General features: G+C 31.1%; 1 protein-coding gene and 1 long non-coding RNA gene across 4 annotated transcripts in view; one reads left to right on the top strand and one right to left on the bottom strand.

The window, feature by feature from the left end:
• LOC143239200 (mitochondrial sodium/calcium exchanger protein-like) overlaps positions 1-23,393 on the bottom strand; it is a 58,190-nt gene that overhangs the window by 980 nt on the left and 33,817 nt on the right. For all 3 annotated transcript variants that reach the window (XM_076480095.1, XM_076480093.1, XM_076480094.1), the window contains 9 exons: positions 20,196-20,363; positions 19,498-19,656; positions 18,575-18,718; positions 11,075-11,229; positions 9,223-9,355; positions 7,858-8,057; positions 6,936-7,011; positions 4,934-5,014; positions 220-284 (listed from right to left, as the gene is read on the bottom strand). In XM_076480095.1, the coding sequence (XP_076336210.1) occupies positions 220-284; positions 4,934-5,014; positions 6,936-7,011; positions 7,858-8,057; positions 9,223-9,355; positions 11,075-11,229; positions 18,575-18,718; positions 19,498-19,656; positions 20,196-20,363 (1,181 nt within the window). The remainder of the gene's footprint in view (positions 1-219; positions 285-4,933; positions 5,015-6,935; positions 7,012-7,857; positions 8,058-9,222; positions 9,356-11,074; positions 11,230-18,574; positions 18,719-19,497; positions 19,657-20,195; positions 20,364-23,393) is intronic.
• On the top strand, positions 13,367-23,357 carry LOC143239201 (uncharacterized). Its single transcript, XR_013021054.1, has 3 exons — positions 13,367-13,622; positions 18,132-18,259; positions 22,567-23,357. It is a non-coding gene; the product is annotated as an uncharacterized LOC143239201 (long non-coding RNA).

Below are 23,393 nucleotides of genomic sequence, written 5' to 3'. Positions count from 1 at the left end.
ACATTTTTCTGCAGTGTTTCATAGTACTAAAACTAAAGAAAGGTAGCATTCTAAGTGTACTAAGTAACAAATAGAAAAAGTAACATCAACTTGTCAGCAAGTAGTCAATAATCTCAGTATCAGCATATGTAATTCTGCCACTATATAATTTTCATAATAAAATAAATTTGGAATTATTAAGGACTTATGATAAATTACTTGTACATCTCTTCCACTAACCTTTACAGAATGTCCTGCTTCTGCCAGAGTTAATGTGTAAGACAATCCAAATCCAAGAAGCAAATCTGTATGACATTAAGGACTTTGCAATTTTCTTTCTTTCAAACTAAACTATCTTTGTCATAACTGTTCCAGAGTTAAAATCAGTAAAGTTTCAATACTACGATTACTTTATAAACAAATGGGTTTTAAGATACCACAAGCAGATGAACCATCATTCATATGATTTCTGTTTCAATTTACTCTGTGTAAATTCACCACCCTAAAATTGCTAAACGTAAGCAAACTAACAAAACAATGAAACTTTCCTGTTTGCCTCACTTAACTATTCAACTACAGCAATTATCTCTAAGTGGGTTAGTTACCTGGCATCCAAATGCAGGTAAACATTCAAGTTGATTTGCCCAAACAGAGAATAACCACAACTCAACTGCCCTGTTAACCCTGTTTACTACAATGAATGGGTTAAGTAGGTATTCTTCATTATCTTAAGATACTAATGATACTGACCTCAGGTTAGTAAACAATACCACTAACTAATGTTGTTTTCTCTGTTACACACCTAAGCTGAAGACCAAGAAATTATGTAATGAAACAATTAGACTAAGAGTTCAAATGATAATTTTCAAAATATGTTTGTATTAAACTGATAATTGAAAGAAAAAAAGATATTTTTAATTTTACTAATAAGAAGGCAAGTAAAATAAATGATTGTTTTTACTAAAGTATTAAAAGCTATATGATCATGAAGAATTTATTGTAAAAAACCTAATTTTTCAGGCTGCTAAAAGAAAAAGAGCACAGCATTCAAGAACAACCCAGGTATTTTTTTTACATCAAACTAAACAATGAGCTATCTGCATTGAGCCACTAGGGAGGTATGTTCTTCAACTTTTGAACTATACATAACAGTAAAAAATGTATCATGTACACACCATGCATACACATTTTTATGCATGTATACACATGTAGAAAAAAACAAACTTCCATTTTTAAGTTGGACAGCCTTATCGTTTATTGATGTTTACAACATGGTAGAAAACTGACTCATTATTTCATAACATATTCTAGCTCATGATAATCCATTTCTTTAGTGTTAACAAAAAACAGCATATGGCTTTAAAGTATCTATTATTCATAGTAGTAGCTTACTGACTTATACTTTACGTAAGGTTTTATCATCATCAATGTAATTTTGATATAGTTTGATGTTCAACCGTTATTAAAGTTGGTCAGTATCACAATATCTGAAGATAGTTGCTGTTAAGTAGCTGCAAACTTATACAATAAGGCATATAAATGTGGACTATAAAACAATATAAAAGAAAACAAACCCCAAACCAACATTTTAATATCTACTAGTGGCAGCACAAGAAATCGAAAAGATAGAATAATTCAGAACTTCAATATCACTAAATTAATGTACAATATACTTAAAAAAAAATCAACTTATCTTGAAATACCTTGTAAAGTACAAGTTAAAGAGGGTTACTGATTAAAGCAACTATAGTGCACTGATCTATCAGTTAACAATGCTTTTTTATCAACATTCCAGTCAAGTTCTTTAGTATTGGCTAGCTTGCAAGATTTAGATTAAATCATGAAAAGCCATAAAATTATTCAAGATGTAATACATAAAGAAGTATGATACATCTTTAAAACAAGAGGGTATCCTCAATAGCAGCTGTAATTAGATCTCAAATCAGTCAAGAAATCGAGCTCTGAGCTAAAAGTTTTTACTTGAAACAAATAACTCAGAGCCATTCTATGAGCTTCTATGCAATGGCTGAAAATGATTATAGGGACATTTGTTTGTTTTGAATATTGTGCGAAGCTACACAAGGGCTATCTGCACAAGCTGCACTTAATTTAAGTGTAAGACTAGATGGAAGGCAGCTAGTCTTCACTGCCAACTCTTGGGCTACTCCTTTACCAACAAATAGTGGGATTGGCCATCACATTATAATATGTCCATGGCTGAAATGGCGAGCATGTTTAGTGTGATGGGGTTTTGAACCTGCAACCCTCAGATTACAAGTCCAGCACCCTAACTACCTGGTCATGCCAGGCCTATTATAGAAAATGAATATGATTATAAAATATAACAGTTTCAGTGAACCATATACTACTGCTTCCACAGTTCCTGTTGCTTGAATTCCTCAGTAATGAGCTTGATGACACACACAAATTGTATTAGTAAAACTTTAAATAGTTCAGAAATCATAATCATGTACATGACAAAAGTTTAACAAGTATAGAAAATGTTCAATTAATTCGTGTTTTTTGTTTTTACAAAAATGACATTTATGAAAAAAAAAAGAGGAAAAGGTATATAGCCTGGCGCCACAGCGTGGCGCAGCTGCACCTGACCAGTGGATCCGGGGACATATTTTATCGTCTGGTATGCACACGATACCAGACCACGAGACCTGCAACAAGACGAAACGAGACTGCCTCCAAGATGGCGGTCAGATTTTTTTTTTTCTGCAATAAATATTGAAAAAATACGATTTCTCCTCAAAAACCACCTACCCGGCCCCCAAATCGCTCATATTTTCTCCTCCAATTTACACGAATCTCGTGGGTGATCGTTGGCCATTTGAAAACCGTGGAAATCCGCGTTTCAGCGGAAAAATGGCACGCATGATAACTACTAGTTAAAACTTCATGCATTCAACAAATGTATATATAATATGGTACCCCAATAAAGTAGTTCCATGGCATTTGCAAAGACTGAATACAGTTTCAAACCATTATTTTAGATTTGTAATAATCATTTTATAAACAGTTCAATTCACTCAACTCATAATTAGTGACACAAAATATCAACATAAAAAGCCCAAATATTAGAAGTATGCTCTTACCAAGAAATGCTGATATAAAATGATGCATGACAGCACATCTGTTAATCTAGTATTGTAGGTGTACATTCATTTGGTTCTGTTAATTAGTTTTATTCAGTGTTTCAGAAAAACTATACAATAAAATGTCCCTCTACAGACTGCAATAACAGTTTCTTAAAGTTTTTAACCAAGCAAAATACACTGAGGTATGCAGTCATTCTACTGAATTTTTGTAGTTGATTATTTTACTGCCTGGGAACATATGAAATAAATTACTTATATCAGTGTCAGGATTATGAGCTTTAAGTAGCAACAGTATAAACAGTCCAAAAAACACTTCAGCCTGCAGTATTTTTTTTTTAAAAACAAACTTGTGTGATAGTGATAAAATTGTGTGATAGAATTTCTAGTTTTGTCCCAGTAGTCTCAACTTGCAGTTTTTATCAAAAGCTTTCAAATTTATACAAAACTTTCCATGTACGCATTTTCTTTTAGCAAGGCCACATTAGGCTATCTGCTGACTTTTCATAAAAAAAATATCTTATCACAGTTCAACTCGTTTTTGCACATATCATTTACTTGGAAGTGATACGATACACTTTATTCCAAAATGCTTTATATCTTCTGACATAATTTTTTAACTTACCTTGTTCTAACTATTCCTACTGAATATGTACTTTTCATGCCAGAAGACTGGATAATATAGCATAAAATTCATGAATAAATATAACAGCACTGTCTGTTGTTTGTCCGTGTAACTACTTCACAGTGTGGATGGATCACTTTGCAAAAATAGGTATAGAGTTTCATTAGGTCCATGTGGAGGTACATAAAAGTTTTCAATTTTGCATTCTTTTACCTCTACCTTACCTCCTGCAGATAGAACTTCACCAAATTTAGTATAGATATTAATTTTGTCCATGGAAAGATAGAGTGAAATTTTCAGTTTTACAGTTTTTTTACAAACATTTTCATACTTTTGTTTTTACCACTACACCATTCCCTTTTGATGGATCCTCACCAAAGTTGGTATGAAGGTTCATTTTATCCATGGGGAGATGCATACAAATTTTCAGTTCTGTGTTTTGTGACTTTTATGGATATTTTTGCATTTTTTTACAGTTACGTATAAGGGAAACAACTTTTCATGTCCTAAAATAACCTTTCATTATTCATGAATATACAAAATTCTGTTCAGGACATAGCTACTCCAGCTACTACAAACATAAATTTATAGCCATTTTCTGTTACTCACTGTGTTGCTTTACACACTTAATGCTTATTGTATCATACTGATGCTGGAAAATTACATCATCAAATTATTTGCTTGTATGGCTGGGAAAAGATTACAAAAACAATAATGCTTCTGAAAAACTATGGGGGAGCTAAACAGAATACTGTTCTGGTGAAGACAAAGACCACTAATAAAAGTACACTTTTTTTGGGACTGACTGAACTTCCAAGTGGCTGAGATAAAGCTTGAGGACTCTTACATAGAAATGTTGTAGAATTGATGTACAGATTTTTCAAGTGATTTTGTTATATATAAATATATACATAGAAAATGTTATTGAAAATATCTGTTCATCTACTGAATATGAAAGTTAGTTGTTTTCCAGAGAAAAACCAAAAAGTATAGATTTTCAGTAATCTTTTAACACCCCATTAATAATAGTATGTCTGAATAACAAAGCTTATTTTTTGGTTTGCACCAAAATGTAAAAACAAGATTCAAAACATAGAAATATTTTTACAGATATCATGGGTGAAAAATCACAAAAACAATGTAGTTCAGACATGATATATATATATATGCTCTGTAATGATAACTAAAAGTAAGGTCTATACTGCCATAAAGATGGAAAGGATACTTAACAGTGGTCCTCCTACACAAGCAGAAAAACCCATCTGAGGGAAACCCATTCTGGCTACTGACATATTGGAAACAAGATCTGAAAAGTACCAGCGATCAATCATAAAACATTTAAACATACAAAAACAGAATTTTTTGTGTGTATTTGGAGTAAAAAAAAAATACTATGAACATGAACAGATTCAGTACAGAAATTTTGACATAATTCATCTGCCAAACCTACATAGCATATATTAATTTCCACACAATACTTGAGACTCTACGTACTCTATGTGGGTTTAGATACACTTTGAAGCATTGAACTTTTTTGATATAGTTATATATGCAAATAAGATAGCTAGATGCAGGACAAAATATTGAATATGAAAGTGTGAAACTAGCACTATTGATGTACTATTATTATCATTAACCTGAAAGGAAAGGGTTATATTTTCAAATGAAACCAGTGTTGTTAGTTAAGAGAGATAAGATTTATACCACAGTTAATTAATGGCAAATAATTTGGAAAAAAATATTAGCATTAAAAATCACAGTTTATTAAGAAAATATGAGAGGGATAGTAACAAACCTTATTGATGCTTTTGCATGTTATCTGTCATTATGAAAGGTTTATTATTATCATGTAATTAGAGTTGAATGACTAATAATATTTGCTAATTAATTAACTGATGGCCCCATTAATTTATTAAAAGTGATTGTTGAAATTCAAGAACTTCAAGCTTTATGTGAACCTTATGTACACAACATGCAAATGAATACATTTTTGTGAAGTATGGACATGTTCACTAGAAAAGCATTAGTTCTACAAAACTAAAATTTTATTGAAAATATATGTTCATCTACTGAATATGAAAGCTATATGCCAAGTTATTTGTAAGACATGAAAAATATCTAGTCTTTCTTACTTTTATAACACCCCATTAATAATAGTATGACTGAATAACTAAACAACTTATTATTCCATGGATAAAACAGTTGCTTTCCCTCTAGTAAACAGTCCAAAATTAGTGACCATGGCAGATTGCTTGTGCAATTCCAAACTTCATTCAGATTTAAAATAAACTTTTAACTACGACCAATCATATCACATTCATGATATGACAAAATAGAAATCAACTTCTATAAAGAAAGCAGTAAAATACAGTATGTGACAACATCATTTATTTGCATATATGAAATATACAAATCATATGTCAGTTGGTTGCTTGAACCCTATTACCATGTTCTGGTTAAAGCACAAAGTAATAAGTTAAGAATAAAAATCTCCAACTTACAAAGTGGTGTTATTATCAAAGACCACCTCACTGACCATCTGTTTAAAAGTTAATAGTTAACAATTTACAGGTACCATAAAGAGTTATTATCTCACAAACATTAAGTATTCTTTGTTGACATCAATGAATCAACTTCAAATAAGCTAAAATCCAACAAGCCACCTTTTAGTCTGTTTGGAATCTATGTTACACTTACACCACATTATTATCATGAATAAAGTTAGTTCAACCTAATACTGATATTTTCTGCTAAATGCACAAAGTTTCAGTCATGATATAGTTAATATTGTGATATTTTATGGTTTACATCTTGCCTGCTTGGATACTAATGGGCTATATGTAAAAGAAATTCATATTGAATAGTCCTAACAGTTCTCTCTGTAACCTGGGGCCTGGCATGGCCAAACTGTTACGATACTCAACTTGCAATCTACAGGTTGCTTGTTTAACTCCCCATCCCACTAAACACCCATTTCAGCCAAGGTGCAACAAACTATATATAAATAACCATAACTAAACACACTGTACTCACACCCTAATGTGACTTAAAATTTCTACAGTTACAGAAGGATGTAATTATGTTTTTAACCACAAGGATACAATAGAAACAATTGCATTTTCAAAAGCAGAAGACCAAAGTAAAATAGTACTGAATACCTAGTCAGTTTCATAATTTTAGTAATTGAAGATGTATCTATGATAGATAAACTGGGCCAAACATCTTACCTCCCAGACTATTACCCCAAGCAAGTACAGTTAGTCCAAGAACAGCATCACTCAGATTCATCAATATTCCTGCTGCCTTTAAGAAAAAAAAAAACAAAAAAAATACAAATGTATATATGTATTCAAATGTAAGTTCTAGTTTAGCCAAAGAAATATTTTTAATTGCATAAAGTTTGATTACAAAATCATGTATGTGTGAATGGCAATTATATAATAAACAACAGCCAAACTTTAAATTATTTTAAAATATTTACTGTTTGTCTGTAAAATCTCAAATGTGGGTATGCTGATAAGTAATCATAGAATGATGAACTCTCTTGGAAGAAAAAGTCATACACTTCATGTGACAAAAAAATCGTTCAATGTATAGTGTCTTAATGTGATATCTAAATTAGCCCACTTACAAATACATGGTTTGTTTCTAACATTCTTTACTCATGCAAAATAAAAAGTAAAGTAATTTCTATCAGTACCAACTGATTAGCAAGATAAATTAATGAAACACAATATAAGGAAAGAGTAATTTTGAAATGCTGTGTAAAAATTACTTTTTCAAATTGCTTTACAAATAATTTGTTGGTTGATAGCTTAAAACACAAATTGTGTTTCTCAAAAAATATTGATGGGTTCCTCACGATGACGAATCTTTCATGACTGAAAATTAGTACGGAAGCTTTTCCTTTATTCAGCTGGAAAGAAAAACAAGATTACTTACAAAATATTAGCTTTCATGTGTTTATTTGTAAACAGTTTCTTTTATCCATTTAAATCCAGCAATCTCTTGAACAAATGATCTTGTATGTATGTATGTCAGTTTTGAACTAGTAGAGAAACAAATGAACTGAATATAGCTTCAGTGTATGATTATTTGGAAAATGTAAAGAGAGGGAAAATTTAACCTAAACAAGTATAATAAATATACCTGTAGTAATGAAACAATTTCATTAGCTAGGGTATAAATCCAGGTTACCGACACGCCAAAGCCCACATAACCAAAAATCCAATGATACACTGGAGGTGTGTGGTTGGATGAAGTAATAAACACCAGAATGGCAAGTAGTAGAGATATTAGACTCATCAAAACCCACAGTGGGAAAACGTTACCAAACACCACTGAAAATTCTGTGCAAAATAAAGTAAATGATTACAACAACAACTTTTCATCTGTGAAATTAAAATTATACATGTATATAAAATAGACTTTTTCAGAGAAAAATCACCTTTAAAAACAATGGAAGTAATTTATTTACCTAGCAATATTTTGAGTAAATGAGTTTTCAAACTAGAAATTAACTTACAGACTTGATGTTGCAAAGTAAATAAATGACTACCATAGTTTTTAAAGGGAAGTTTTCTGTAAAAGTCTACTTTTTTTATTTTATCAACTTCATATTTTTGTACTTATTTACACACACACACACATATATTATATATACACACATGATAAAAAAAATGGCTCACTTTTGACAATATGTTAGGTACAATTGGTTGATGGTAACTAAATAAAAATAAATGTGGAAAGGTTTAAGGTCCATACATATACTACAGAAAGAAAAGAGTATATAACATAAATGGGTATCATACATGTAGGAAGAAAAACACTGGCCACATACAGCCACCATTTCTAATAGAAACTTGTTTGATAGCATTGAACAATTTGTAGAAGTTTATTGTAACACTGCACAACACAGTTTTTGCTTCTTGAACACTGTTGAGTGTTCCTTATAGATTTTTTGGCTGCTGATCACAAAAATTACATCCAAATTTGCCATCAAAATCTTGGTTTCACCAGGACATTGCTACAATGGAAAAATGATATCAGGGCAACTGGAATCTGTCAATGCTTGTTGATTACTGTTGGACACTGCAACGTTATGCACCGAACATTGAATACAAACGAAAATCAGGAGCAAAACACTTTTAATTAATTTAAACTTAATAGCGTATTAGAAACAAACACAATTAAATATGTCATTGCCAGTAAACAGTTAACTGTCTATTTCTCAGAGTTCCTACGTGATGAAGCAAAACCAAAACTATATTTGTGCAAAAATTGATCAGCAAAAACTTTTCAAAAAAATTGTTGTGCAGTGTATTTATATAAATTATAAAAGGCATACATTTTCTGCACATATTAGAGTTTGTTTAAGAAGAAACTACATTGAAAATAATATTAATGTATTTTGAGATGAGATGGTTAAACTCTAATTCATTTACAAATTTGATTAATGTTTGCATTCTAATAAATATACTAATCCATTAAGATATGCAATAAAACTATACTTACTTCCAGTTGCTGTGAAGATAACCATAGGGCTTGTAAAGCTCTGTAAGACATTAAGGTAACGGCACCAGTTATCTCTGTTATTTTTATAATCAACTACTGGAGTGGTCACTGTCAGAATGAGATACACAGGTGCCTAGTGGGAACCATAAAACTGTTAGTAATAAAAAAGTAACTGATCAAAATTCAGTAATCTGAAACATAATCAAACTGATAAATCCTGAATATTTGTTTGTTTGTTGTTGTTGTTAATTTTCTGATTAGGCAATGTGATGCTATGAAAATATAGTGATAATACATAATATGGATAAGATTTTACAATGTATTATCTAATGAAAAGCTTACAACATGAATTGGTATACTACATTTTATTTCAAAAATAACTAAAAATAGCTAAATACTGTATTTGACTGTTTTCCATGTATCCTGATTTGCCTATGTAAACATTTAACAATGTATTTGTATTTATGGCAAAGCTATTGTTAGAAGCTACCTGCTAGCATTCACAGTTTTGAACTACTGACCAAAGGGAAGGCAGCCAGTTAACAGCACTGTACCACTTATTATATGTATTGACTGCCACTCTTATTATCAACTGAGAGTTTTAAAGTGCAGGGAATATTTTGTAGTGTTGCATGGATTCAAACCCAGCTCTTCAGTTGAAAAGTCAAGTGCTCTACTATAGAGCCAACACATTCCCCTTAGTATAATGGATTTAGACTTATCAACCTAATAACTATACATTTTCTAAAAAATTTTAAACACCTAACCTAATAATAACTACATTATAAATTTCATAACACTTAATAATAGCCATTTAAATTTATAAACTTTTCTCTGTATTCTTGAGATGGCTAGCATGGTTATTAAAACTTTAATTAGAATAAAGTACAGAACCACGTTTTGACCTAAAAAATAAAAAACAGATTTTGAACTGTTTGATCATTGTATAATGGAACATAATATCATTAACGTATCTTATTTTTAAACAAAAGTTAGTCATCACTTGGTTTATCCTATTACTTTTAGGTTTTCTCATTATTTGAAAGACTTTTCTTCATATCAAGATATTACTGTATATGTTGCTAAGCTTGCAATGATGAACTCTTTTTTTTTTATCATACAAGTTAAAACTTGGAGTAGAAACAATCCACTAAACTTAAACAACAAATGTTTTTTGTGAACTATATTAAGTTTTAAATTTTTTTTTAATTTATATGAAAGTGAAAACTACTTTAACATTTTATGAAATGAAAACAACACAATATTGAATTTACTAACTTAAAATAGGTAAACTGTACATTTGTATTCACGATTTAACCAGGAAAATAATAAAAAATAGCTTGAAATATGGTTTGATTTCTTAGAAGTGTAATATCAACCATCCTCAGAATGGGAAGAATAAGATTATATTTATCCTCTGACATCTATATGCAAGTATTCAGTTGGAATACAATAAGAAAAATATATGTCTTCAAATTTTTCTTTGAATTGTATCTGTGTGTATTTTCTTATAGCAAAGCTACATCAGGCTGTGTGCTAAGTCCACCAAGGGGAATAGAACCCCAGATTTTAACGTTGTAAATCCGTAGACTTACAGCTGTATCACAGGGGACTGAATTGTGTCTGTGTATCATACTTTACATTCCAAATATAAAATTAAATTGCTGAAAAATAATCTCAAACTTTTATGTTTGTTTTATCTTGTTAAGACTTGTTCAAGGAACAGTATTATAACTTTTAAGAACTATAAACACTTACAAAGTAAAGCTAGTTATTAAGTGGTGACTGAAGCATCTGTTTTTATTAACATGGAAGGAGTTACTTTAATTTAACTTAAATTATTTCAATTTACCTTCACTACTTCAAATATACGAAAGAACCAGCTTTTGCTATTCCATTCCTGAATTTCAAATGGTGATAGATGCAAAAGAAAATCCTTCCATGGAGATATTTCCATCGAGTTAGTTAACAGTTCCCTTGGAACACAATCTGCAACTTCTCTAGTTGCTAGCAAGTTAAAAACAAGAAAAATATATTGTGCAAAAGTTATTTCTGTTAGATACTTATCTCCTCTCACATAAGTAGCTATTCTTGATCAGTGCTGCTCTCTACATGAAAAAAAAGTTTAAGCACATGCCAAATGCCTTGAAACTATTCCCCATCTGGAATGACTAATTCCAATTACATGCAAATCATCACATGCCAACTCTCAAACACTAAAAGTATGACATACCCCTTTGACACACAAAAACTCCCTTTGCTTGATTCTACTAAACTACCACTCTGAGTGTTGGTAGAAAATGGAAGCACCAATTTTCAGTGGGAAGGAAGAGTGGAAAGTGTGAAAGGAGGTAAATACCTATCAGAAATATATTCTCAATACAAGAAAACTTTAACTTTTGATACAGTACATTACCTTTTCTCACATAACTAGATAATATCACACAATGAATAGGTGGAGAGACCAATTTGAGGGAAAGAATGAAGCATCATTTGAAAGCACCTGAAGGACTCTTCCCAAAAGATTTTTGATGTTGATGTTCGTATGTGGAAGGCCACATCACTTTTGAACCAGATATACTCTTTACCCATTGTGGAAAGATGTTACACCTACAGGACGAAATATGGAGGAGCACTACCAAATAGTAGGGAACTATAGCAGAATAGTGATCCAAGCCATACAACATTTATGAAACTTAATCCCTGAAAACATAAGATTGAGTACAATTAAAGGATGTGCCTTTAAATAGTTACAGAATGATTTGAGCACAATGAACAGTATATAGCAACTCAACTACATCCAAAATCCATACTGCTGGGAACTGACATAAACAAGGAAAGGGGAAGTAGAATGAGGATTATACCACTGGTAAATCAACTACAATCCAAAGCTCAGCCATCTGCTGGGAGTAAGAAAGAGGACCATACTCTTTCCACCTCATTTTCTTGAGACTGGAGGGAATTTTGTACCCCTCCGATATATGAATGGGCACATGACAATAATGTGCAACACTGAATGATCTATCCAATAACCTGATATCCAGCATAAAACATGCGTCTGTGTAATGTAAACCATCTCACGCTCTCACACAAAAGATTTAATGACCAGAACCATCCTAAGTGCATTGACATCCTTAGAAGAATAAGCATTGAGGAATAGTGGAAAGGAAAGAGCCATAATAATATGCAAGTATGGACTTGAAGACGAAAGGCAGAAGACTTTTGAAATGTTGTCCTCTATATTTGTGTCTCCACAACAGGCAGTTGCCATCCATTCTACAAAGTTTCATCAGGAATACTCTGCATAAAAAAATCTATCAAAGAATATCCAAGTACCTCTACCATAAACTGTAACACAGCTGAAGTAAAAAGAATAAATGAGTAAGGGAAAATAGATATCTGTGATTCATATGTGAAAACTTATGTTGATTGGTAAAACTCTAAATCCAAAACCCAGCCACTAAGAACCAACATCCACATTGAGAGATAGAACAAGGAATCACAATCCAAGGAGTAAACTGCAATTTTAATGGCTCACTCCCGTGTTACATAGCGAAGGATTTTTTGTCATCTACACCAGCAGAACATCACCATCATATTCTCAACTGAATAGTTTTGTAATCATTTATATATATTATTTGTATCTCAATAACACATTAAGGAGAATGTCTCCATGGCCCAGCAGCTTAGAGCTGGCAAGTGGTATGAACTCTTAAACTTCACTAGAAAAAGAGAGAAAAGCAGGGTGGAGAGTTTGGTTTAATGACAAAACCCGAGATAATTCAGTGGGTGAATACAAAACCCTATTTTGCAAAGCACATCATACTGATATATTCAGTACAATGTATGCAGGGATGGGCTGTTATCCTATTCTAGGTGAGTAAGGTTTGGGACAGGCAAACATATCGCAAGGATAAATCTACAAGAAAACTTGTGGAACACCCTATCTATCCAGTGTGTATTATCTAGCCATGTAATTATAATTGTTAAGTGATCAGGGTTTTACAGTGCTTTTAATAGTTTAAGTATACATAAACAGGTATCACTCCCTACAGAGAAGAATCCATAAAAGAAAAAAGAGGAACATGCCCCTAAATATTAAGATAAATATACACTAAAAGGTAATTTACCCATTTACAGTCTCAAGAAAGAATAACAATGGCAAAGGTTGATGACGGTACCCTGATAAGGAAGAAACAGCTACCCAAAGCAGAGAATGGGATATGAACATATGAGATGTAGGCCCAGTACTCGACATACAAAGTACTTCCAAAAGATGGCAGGGTAGACATGTAGGAAAAGGGAAGGTGCATGACCTGAGTGAAGATACCAGGAAGTAATGAAGGGAAGAAGGAGACAAAGAATAAAAGGCCAATTGAATCACAGTCCAAACTGAATGGGTAAGGGAGGAAGATAAACAAAAAACTCACAGACAAAGAAATGAAAAGAACTGATACAATCTAGGTTGTCGGAAAATGAGTTTAACCATTATAGGAGGAAGATGAGCAATATTGAGAACAGGTAGAATAAGCTTTAGCCCTTAGGAGCTCTCACAAATGAAATTAATGGTAAGAAATATAAATGATAAAGAAAGATGAAAATGAAATGATTGATTAGTGAAAAAGTTAAGAAATTGTATAACGAAATAAACAAACCTTTGTGTTGAAGAAAATATATTTAACCTAAGTATGGATGAACCCATAACTGGAATCAAGGTAAACTGAAAATAAAAGATACTTGAGCATAATCAAACAAGATATTTTACTTAAATAACTGATTAAACCAGAAGAACTACAGTTAAACCAATAATAAACACTTGTTAAGACTAAATGAAAAGTACAGAACAAAAGATAACAATAAGCACTAAAATGAAAACTTAACCTAACAATAATTATGCACAGTATTGGCAGAAGATTGTGTGGACTCCATCTGAAGGGTTCCATACAAATCAAGTGAACAGGAAGAAGGATAAAATATAAATAATAGAAAAAAATGAAATAGACATGATTGTATAAAATTAAGGTAACAAAAGTAACAATAATGTAAATGTAATATGATGTACAGAATTAAAAACAATATAGTTAAACTAATGATTGATACACCATTAAGATGAATTACAGGTAATCCTAAAATAAAAACCATGAATGATAATAATATTTGCAATAAAATTATTCTAAAACCATAACAGTAGAACATCCTATTTTTCAAAAGTTGCCAGACCACATTCCAAACGTGTGGGCCCCCAAACTTGAGGTGAGGCCTGACAAAAGTCAGTTAATTGGACAATAAATATCTGAAAAAGTACAACTAAAAATGTTCCCACAGAGTCCTGCAACCTATAGCCTATACAAATCTGCTATTAGAACATATAACCTAAGGAGTGGTGAAAGAATTCATAATGCAAAATAAGTAAACAAACACAACTGCGTTGGCAGAAACAAAAAAAGTTCTTGAAATGAATTAATAAGTTCTATAACCAGATATAAATATAAAATAATTCCACTTTAGAATAACTCAGCAAGTTACAAATTTTACTACTGTATAATAAAAAGTAAATTTATTGTGAAAAATTAACACAAAGGTATGGAAAAAATGAAAGTAAAACACTTGAAGAGACCTAAAACTAAATGTTGTAACATGAGTAATGCCAAGTGTGAAGTGATAGTTCAGTAGAACTGAATAGAGTGAGTGTGTTGTGTTCTCATGATGATGAGAAATGCACTTGAAGTAAAAATGTATCTCAAGAAGGCATTAAAACTTTTATGAAAACAAATTAGTCAAGGCTTATAGAGGATGCAAAAAAACGTTTATATATAGAGTGCAGCACTAAACGAGAATAGCTCTTTACGTAAGGTAATGTATTTTATCACAAACTGAAGTTATTAGCCATTGAAATAATACAAAACCACAGTTTTGAAAATCTGCTAAATTCTTTAGAAATTAAATACAGTAAATAACTTTTTAGTTCAGATTATTAATGAGTATTGCTGTAACACAAAATTACTCCTTAATGATTAAAAAACAAAACTGAACTATATTTCAATGAAACACTACACATTCAAAAATAATGTCTGAAAGATAACTATAACAATATCCTATACACAAGCAGTAAATATAGCCTTTCTAGAACCACAAAGAAATTGATATTTTATTTGTGGCAAAAACTAATTAGAAAACTACATCATCCTAGTATATCAAAAGCTAAGTTTCTTCTTGGAACACTTAAATTTTATTTTGACCAAAGTGTTAATACAGTGAAATTCAAACTGTAGTTCAAAGAGCTCTCAAAAACTAACAGTACAGAGTTTTATGAACTAACCTGAAATTATTTTGCAACAATCAATACTCAAAACAAAATTATTTCACTACAAGTAAACAGAAGTTTCAAAATTTCATTCAAGACTAAATATGGTTATCACTAATTTTGAATTAAAACATTAGAGGGGAGACATCTGCTGCTCTTATAATGCACCCAAAGTGTCAAGTATATTTTTGTAACATTGGGCTACAAACTGTGGATCCTCAGATTCACAGTGTGGTTTTTCTAATCATTAGGCCATGCCTAGCACCTGTTTGAGTGAAACATAGAAAATTTACAATAATTTTATAAATGAGAAAAGTTTTTCATGTTGGCTTGTCCTATCTCTTGTGTATGTAACTAGTACAGTTTGAATAACTAAACTCAAATATAAATCATGAATTAATTCGTTTTTAACTGACTAATTATTTACCCAAAATCTACATTGTAAGAAAATCAAAGGTTTCAGGTGAAAATCATGACTCTTTAACATCTTTTCTACACAAATACATAAAACTACATTGTAGAGTTTCATTTTTTTTTTTTTTTGTTTTAGGATATATTTCACACAAAACTACACCAGAATTATCAGCTCATGGTCATCACTAAGTTTAATAAGCTAGAGGGAAGGAGCTTTGTCAGTAGCACCTACAGCCAGCTCTTGGGCTACTTGTTGTAATTGAATGATTAGATTTAATAGTCACTCTTATAGTGCATCATGGCCCCAAATAGTACAGCATTTTTTGTGACAATGCACTCCAAACCATGAATCCTTGGATTCATAGTCAAGGCTCGTCAGCAATAAGACCATGCTTAGCTCTTTGTTTTTTGAATTTTTATATTGTGAATTTCAAATAATCACTAAATATCATGATATATCTACAGAATTAGTAATTATCAAGTTACTATGAAGACTCCAAAAAAGTTCTTATGGTTGTTGAGTAGCAAATTGTGATATGTTTAAAAGTTAAAATCTTCCTTAACTCTAAATATATTTCTGATAGCTACTTACCTCTCTGCATCGTTATTTCTCATGTGCCTTCTATGAAGATTTTGTATAAGCTGCTAACTATGAATTACTTTCTACCTAAATCATGTGTTTTGACATGATTCAATCATCAATAGGAGGGTAACTTGTTCTCCACGTGCAGTGAATCTCCACCAGCTCTTGCACTCAAAATTAACTTTGTTCTTAGATAAGAGCAAGAATAATGTACACAGGTAATGCACATGTTAACTCCCAAGATAATCCATTACCTCTCTGCTAACATCCTACACTATGTAGTGAAGAGGCCAGTGCAAATGTTAAAACCTAGATGAGGTCCCTTCAAACAAAGCATTAAAAGGGGAAAACCCACTAAAGAGTGACACTTGTGGGATAATTCCTCTTAGGCAGGGTATTTACTTCACCATTGTGGAGATATAAAAGAAGGATAGCCAAAATGACCCAACATGTCCTAAGGATGGATGGATGGAACAAGTACACAACTAACTAAGCTACTGAACAGAACAAATCAGATAGGTGTGAGGTGTATGTAGATAGGACAATAATGAAACTGTAAAGTTTGGTTCTAAGGATATAAGAACCCTTCCTGTCTGTTGAGGAGGACATTTTGCTCCATCCTGCTGATCAAAATTATGAAAATTGACAAAGGAAGGGAGAGGAATGACACATTTCTCAAAAAAGAATGGCAAAACCAGAGCATTATCAGGAAGTTGAAAGAGAAGAAGAAAAATGTCCAGGACATTAATTAGTCTCATGCCAGATGAAAGTTTAGCTTCATAAACAGAGGATGCAAGTTGGCAATGTTGAAAAACAACGAGAAAGCTAACCTTAGCACAGCTTGTAGCATACAGCCTACCACTGTTTAGAAATGAACAAATGTGAGAAATCAAAATCATAAATCTCACAAACATTTAAACTGAAGAATAGGCATGCATTAAAAAAACAAATTGTCACAAAGACAGTAACTATAACAACAAATACTAAATTAGGCACATCTAATAATGGTCATGCTTAGTTTAAGAATGAAGTAAGCTTTGATTGCAATTGCTTATAGGGATCTATCTACCATGCATAGAAGATGTGTCACACTCTAATGGTGAAGGGCTGTTGCTGTACAATGATTACATCAAAACATGCAACTTATGTGGAAGATGGTTCAAGGCTAGAGGCTTGTGCAATATCTCAATGGCAGATGCACAAGTAATAAACAGTTTGTACAAAAAGGCAAATGAATCATTTTGGAAAAATCAATTTTAAATAAATATTACAAGAATCTTTGATTTAAATAACTGTATTTTGATGGTAAAAATTTTTGAATCATTATATTTTATTAACAGTAATTAATAGTAGCCTAAAGACTAATTGTTTTTATATTTTTAGTTATCTATAAAGTATAAAAACTGTTTACTTTAATGCGAACAATACCTGACTGATTACATCATTATATGTAATACTGAAAATAATGTGAAACTCAAAAAAAAACCATAAATACCTGATGAATTAGGCATACATCTTCACAAGTCTGAAATGCTATTTAAACACAATAAATATTATAATTTTAAGTTCTAGGTTAATGTTTTTTTTTTTTTTTTTTGTTTTTTATAGTTTTGCTCAAAGCTACACAAGGGCTATCTGCACTAGCCATCACCACCCACTGACAACTCTTGGGCTACTCTTCTGCTCACAAATTGTGGGATTGATCATAACATTATAATGCCCCCACAGCTGAAAGGGTGAGTATGTTTAGTGTGATAGAGATTCAAACCCGCAACCCTCAAATTATGACTTGAATGCCTTAACCCAACTGGCCATGCCAGGCCAGGTTAATCTTTAAGAAAATATCAAACATTTTTTGGTTAAGCCAACATAAAACGTGCATATTCTTAAAACAAATGACAGTTAACAAGGACAGTTACAAGTTCACTCAGCTTAGCTTTCACTTCATGAGAGCTCTAATTTATTACTGCTTTTATTAGCTATTTCAGAAGCAGAATTAGTAACTCATTGTATCTGAAACAAATGATTTCATATCCTTAGTAATTATTTACCCACTGATCCTTTAGTATTTTCATATTCTTTACTTGTTTGTGGAGTGTTTATAACTTGGGAAATGAAATGCTCAAGATGTGATCCAACAAGGGAATGGCTATGTTGGTTCTCATCCACAGGTGAGGTACATGAAAAAGAAACACCTAGAACAAATTTTTGTTTGATCAGACCAAAAAGTAAGAATGATGAAGATTAATAAAAATGATTACTTAAAAACCATACAAATACAGCTGTAATATAATTGTTAAATAAGCTAAAATTTCCTAAAATGATTTACTTAAAATATTTCAGTTATGTTAATTGCAAAGCATATTTACTAAAAATAATGGTAGGAAGTCACAGACTTCATGAAAAAACATAATTCTCATACTTTACTAATAATTTTGCTTTTAAAACCATTCAAGTTTATTAATCAATAATTTTTTCATATTTAATTTTTCTTGCCACATCCTCAAGCAAGAACTTTAAAAGTACAAATATACTCAAATTATTACTAATCACTAAATTAACTAATTTCTAACTACCTATTAATCAAGCCAATAAAGCTAGAATTACATCTAGGACAATTAAATTCATATAGATGTTTTCAAGTAAGAAATTGTCTTTTTAACAAACAAGATATTGCATTACACTCTTAGGTTTAAAAACAGCTCTTACATCATTTGCAGATAGGTGCTGTAAAAATTTTTCTACATTAAGCATGTGTTTGCTTGTTTGTGATAGAATAGATTATATTTTGGAACACTGAACTTTATTTAAAATTATTGATTGTATCCAACATATTATACATGATAATATTTATCGTAATAGTCAATTTTTTTTATTTAAAAACATTTAAATATTTTATTTTCTTACAAAATTTTAATAAGCTTAGACTTGTACAGACCAAAGAATAATGAAACATAATAATCTGAAAAATTACCTGGTTGTCTATTATCCAGCTCATCCTGTATGCTGGCCACTGATGAAACCTCTTCTTGATTTATGATAGCATTAGCTCTTTGCCTTTTTTTTAGCTTCTGGTAAATTATTTGGCCCACAATGACAATAGTAATATAGATAACATACAGCACCAAAAATCCTGAGAAAATATATTTTTTGTGCTAGTTGACTAGTGTTAACATTTAAAAGAAAAATAACTTTTTTATGTTTATCATAAATAATTTGGAAAAGATACTCAAATATTTTAGTGACAACACAATTATAAATTACCTTTATAGTATGTTAGAACAATACTATAAAATGAATATTATAAACACTTTCAAACTATATCACATTATACTGAAGTCATTTTTTTTTCAACTACTTAAAATATGAACTAATGGATCTTATTTAACAGTGGCTATTTATTAAATTATGAACCAAATATATTCACAATTCATATACACTGTCATTATGAATATTACAAGCCATTTCTTCTGCAGCATATTCTCTTCAAAATCTCTAGTAAATTGTTGATCATTCCTCCTTTCTTTATTTGTGCAATAAGTTTGTGTATATGCCACAGCTGATTGAACAAACATGGGATAATCTTTAACATACAACTGAAAACAGAACATCAACTGATTACAAAGAAATTTATTTAGAATCTAAACACCTTTTATTCTGACAAAAACTCACCAATGGCATCTGTTAATGTTATTTCTTTTTTACTAAATAAGTAAAATGTCCAGTAAGTAGCACCTAAGTAGAACACCATGTCTTTCAAAAAAGAAAAACGTTTTGTAGAAAATTCTTGACTTAAACAAATGGAACCAGCTACTACAGTGGTAACAAATATACCAGCACCTGGACAGGAGAAAAATTAGGTTGATGATTCATATATTAAGAAATTTTGATGTAGAAACAATCATGAATAATATAGTGGTTCAGTAGAAACAATGTTAAAGCATCTGAATTAGTTGTCATTAATTTGATAACTTAATTCTAAATTTACAATATTCTCATAAATGTTTACCCAAACTCAGTGTTAATATTTGTGAAATATTTATTAATACATACATTATATAGATACTTTATGTACATTCAGGGCTCAACATGAATGGTTTTCTATGAAAAGTTAGTCAGATATGGGGAAAGTAGCTCTGTGGATTTTGAGTTGTTATAGGCTGCAACAGTGAGAAAAATGTATCTAATTTAATGCTACTTAATTTTGATTACTTCTGACAAAACACAAGCAGCATAAACAGAAGAAATATTTACATCTTGAATATGTTTCTAAACTGTGATGCCACGGTTTGATATTAAAACCCCATAAGAAGAAAGAAGTGAATTTGGACTGGTTGCCAATGTAGCATTCTAGTGTAATGATGCTTGTGGCTTAGTACTGAGTAGAGTATTATTTTTATTTCTGACTTCAGTGTTCATATTTGATTTATTGCTTTTTCAAGACAAAACGGAGTTATTAGTTTCTCCAACCCAGCATAATCAAATGTATTTCTGAAAGAAGAATAGAAAGTAACTGAACAGCTAATCAGAAAAGTGTCTGTTTTTTGTAGATATGCACATTGTACTCACAGTATATAATCATTTATTAAATATTGCATAGTACAGCAGAACATTAAATTAAACCCTTCTGACTGCATCCAAATGCCCTATATAGCAAGGTGTTCTTAATATTAAAAATGGGCCACAAAAACCTGGATTCCATATTGACTGTGCTAAATTTAAATTTTAAGCTTTCCCAATTTTGTTTGGTTTATGTGGGTTGCTTATTGTCATGAAACAAAGTATTGTCAAAAGGAGGTCTCAAAGAGTGAATTAGCTGTGATCTTTTTTTTCTTCATTACTGGTCACAAAGTTTCAAAGTACTCTGCTTCAGAGTTGAAACTGCTAAATATTTCAAATTTATTTTCTGTCAAAACTAAAGTAACAATCTACTGAAAATAAAGCAACAAATCCTGCTTGTGTCATTAGACTGTTTAAATGACACCATCATATGTTATTAGGAAGTAATTCAGCAAACATGACAAGTGTTTGAATACTGGTCATTCTTCAAGGAAGTTTGGAATTTAGCATATACCCCATAGGCAAAAAATATAACTGCCTGCTTTATCAAGTGCCCATATAGAGAACAAGATTAAAAACACTACCCTTAATCAGAAATAAAGAGGCCCACCATTGCAAGATTTTGGTTACAAATAGTAGAAAAAAGAAGAAAAACTGAAAAGGTCTGCCCTTAGTGACACAGTGTTCGTTATTTCAAGGTGCCCATTAATTGAGGTTCTACTGTAGTTACTTAGAAAAGTTCAATACTGAACATTTAAATATGTATATTTATAGTTGATAATTCATGAAAAAAGTGTTTTTCTCATTTTATTCTGCTAAACATTTTTTGGGACTAATCACTGGCTTGTGACCTATTACAGTGACTAGACTATTTGGTATAATGGCTTAAAAAGTTAATGTACAGTGATGGATGCTAATTAGATACCCAAATATGTTTATTAATGTTTTTTAAAATAAAGGATGGTTTAACAACATAAACTATTATATACATAAAAAACTGAGCCTACAATTTCACAAATACTTGATATTATCATTTAAAAAAATCATTTAAATATGTTTAACTACACATAAAAAACAGTATTCAAGTTGAATTATTTTTCTGCAAACCAGCTTTCATAATATAGAAGAACATATTTAATGGCCCTGAAGAAAGTAAACAATTTTTGTATCTTTACATCTACAGTGCAGTGACTACTTGCTGCTAGGTCTTAATGCAGGGTTGAGTGCACTATATTAAATCTAGTTTTGATATGCAAATTAGTAGTTCAAATGACAACAACAGATGATACAAAGTTGGAGTGTAACAAACTGTAATAGAACTACATTTTGACACTGTACAGAGTTTTGTAATTAGTATAATGCCACTAAATATTTATTGTATGTGATAGTCCTTTCTAATGAAAAATATTTATACACTCAGATCATAAAGATGTGTGCAGATCAAAACAGATTTTAAGATAATGACTTTCCTTATATTTAATAGCACTGGAAAACAAAAGATATGGATAAGCATGGGGCACTAGGACCATTCAGGAAGAGAGTTGCAACAAGTTGCATCCTAACTTTTGTAAGCAAAGAGTAATGTATTGAATCAGAAACCATGAAGCATTTACATATCTTGGGAACAGTATGCAACTTAATCAATAAGGATCTATATTTTTAAAATAAAATCAGTAGTGTTGGTTCACTAAGAAAAAGCTTTCAGTGAGATCTCCCATTCAAACAGTGCACACTTCAAAAAGCTGGAGATTGAAATAGGTATTCATACTATTTCATATGAACAACATACTAGTTAAATCATGGGATAAAGGACCACTTATGTGTGATTGAACAGCAGAAACAAGTGCTGGAAAACTGTTTTCATCCCACATTTGTTGAATTATGGAAGATACAGAGAAAAGAGCAGTATACTTTGAACATGACAACCTTACAAAGATTTTTGAAATGGAAACTATGGTGCAAGATACCTGTTTATATGCACAGTTGACAGAAAACACATGTCAGAATGTGAAAACACAGACTCTAAAAATATGGTAAGGCTCTGGTTTCAATATAACAAACTGAACCTTTTGACACTGTTGGCACATAAAAAATTTAGTATCACTTAAACCACCTAGAAGCCCTAAGTGCTCAGATGCACATTACTTTTTGCTTACTATCAAAATGCCAAACTTTCAGTTCTTTATAAAAAATTAAAAAAGTTTTTTGTATAAAACACTACCAGTAAGTTTTACTTTCCTTTTATGAATATCATAAAATATACAAACAGTATAAACAAAACACAAAAATAGTTTTAACTTTGTATATCCT

This window comes from Tachypleus tridentatus, chromosome 13, assembly GCF_004210375.1.
Source record: "Tachypleus tridentatus isolate NWPU-2018 chromosome 13, ASM421037v1, whole genome shotgun sequence".
Lineage (NCBI taxonomy): Eukaryota > Metazoa > Arthropoda > Merostomata > Xiphosura > Limulidae > Tachypleus > Tachypleus tridentatus.
This window is presented reverse-complemented; position numbering and strand designations above follow the sequence as displayed.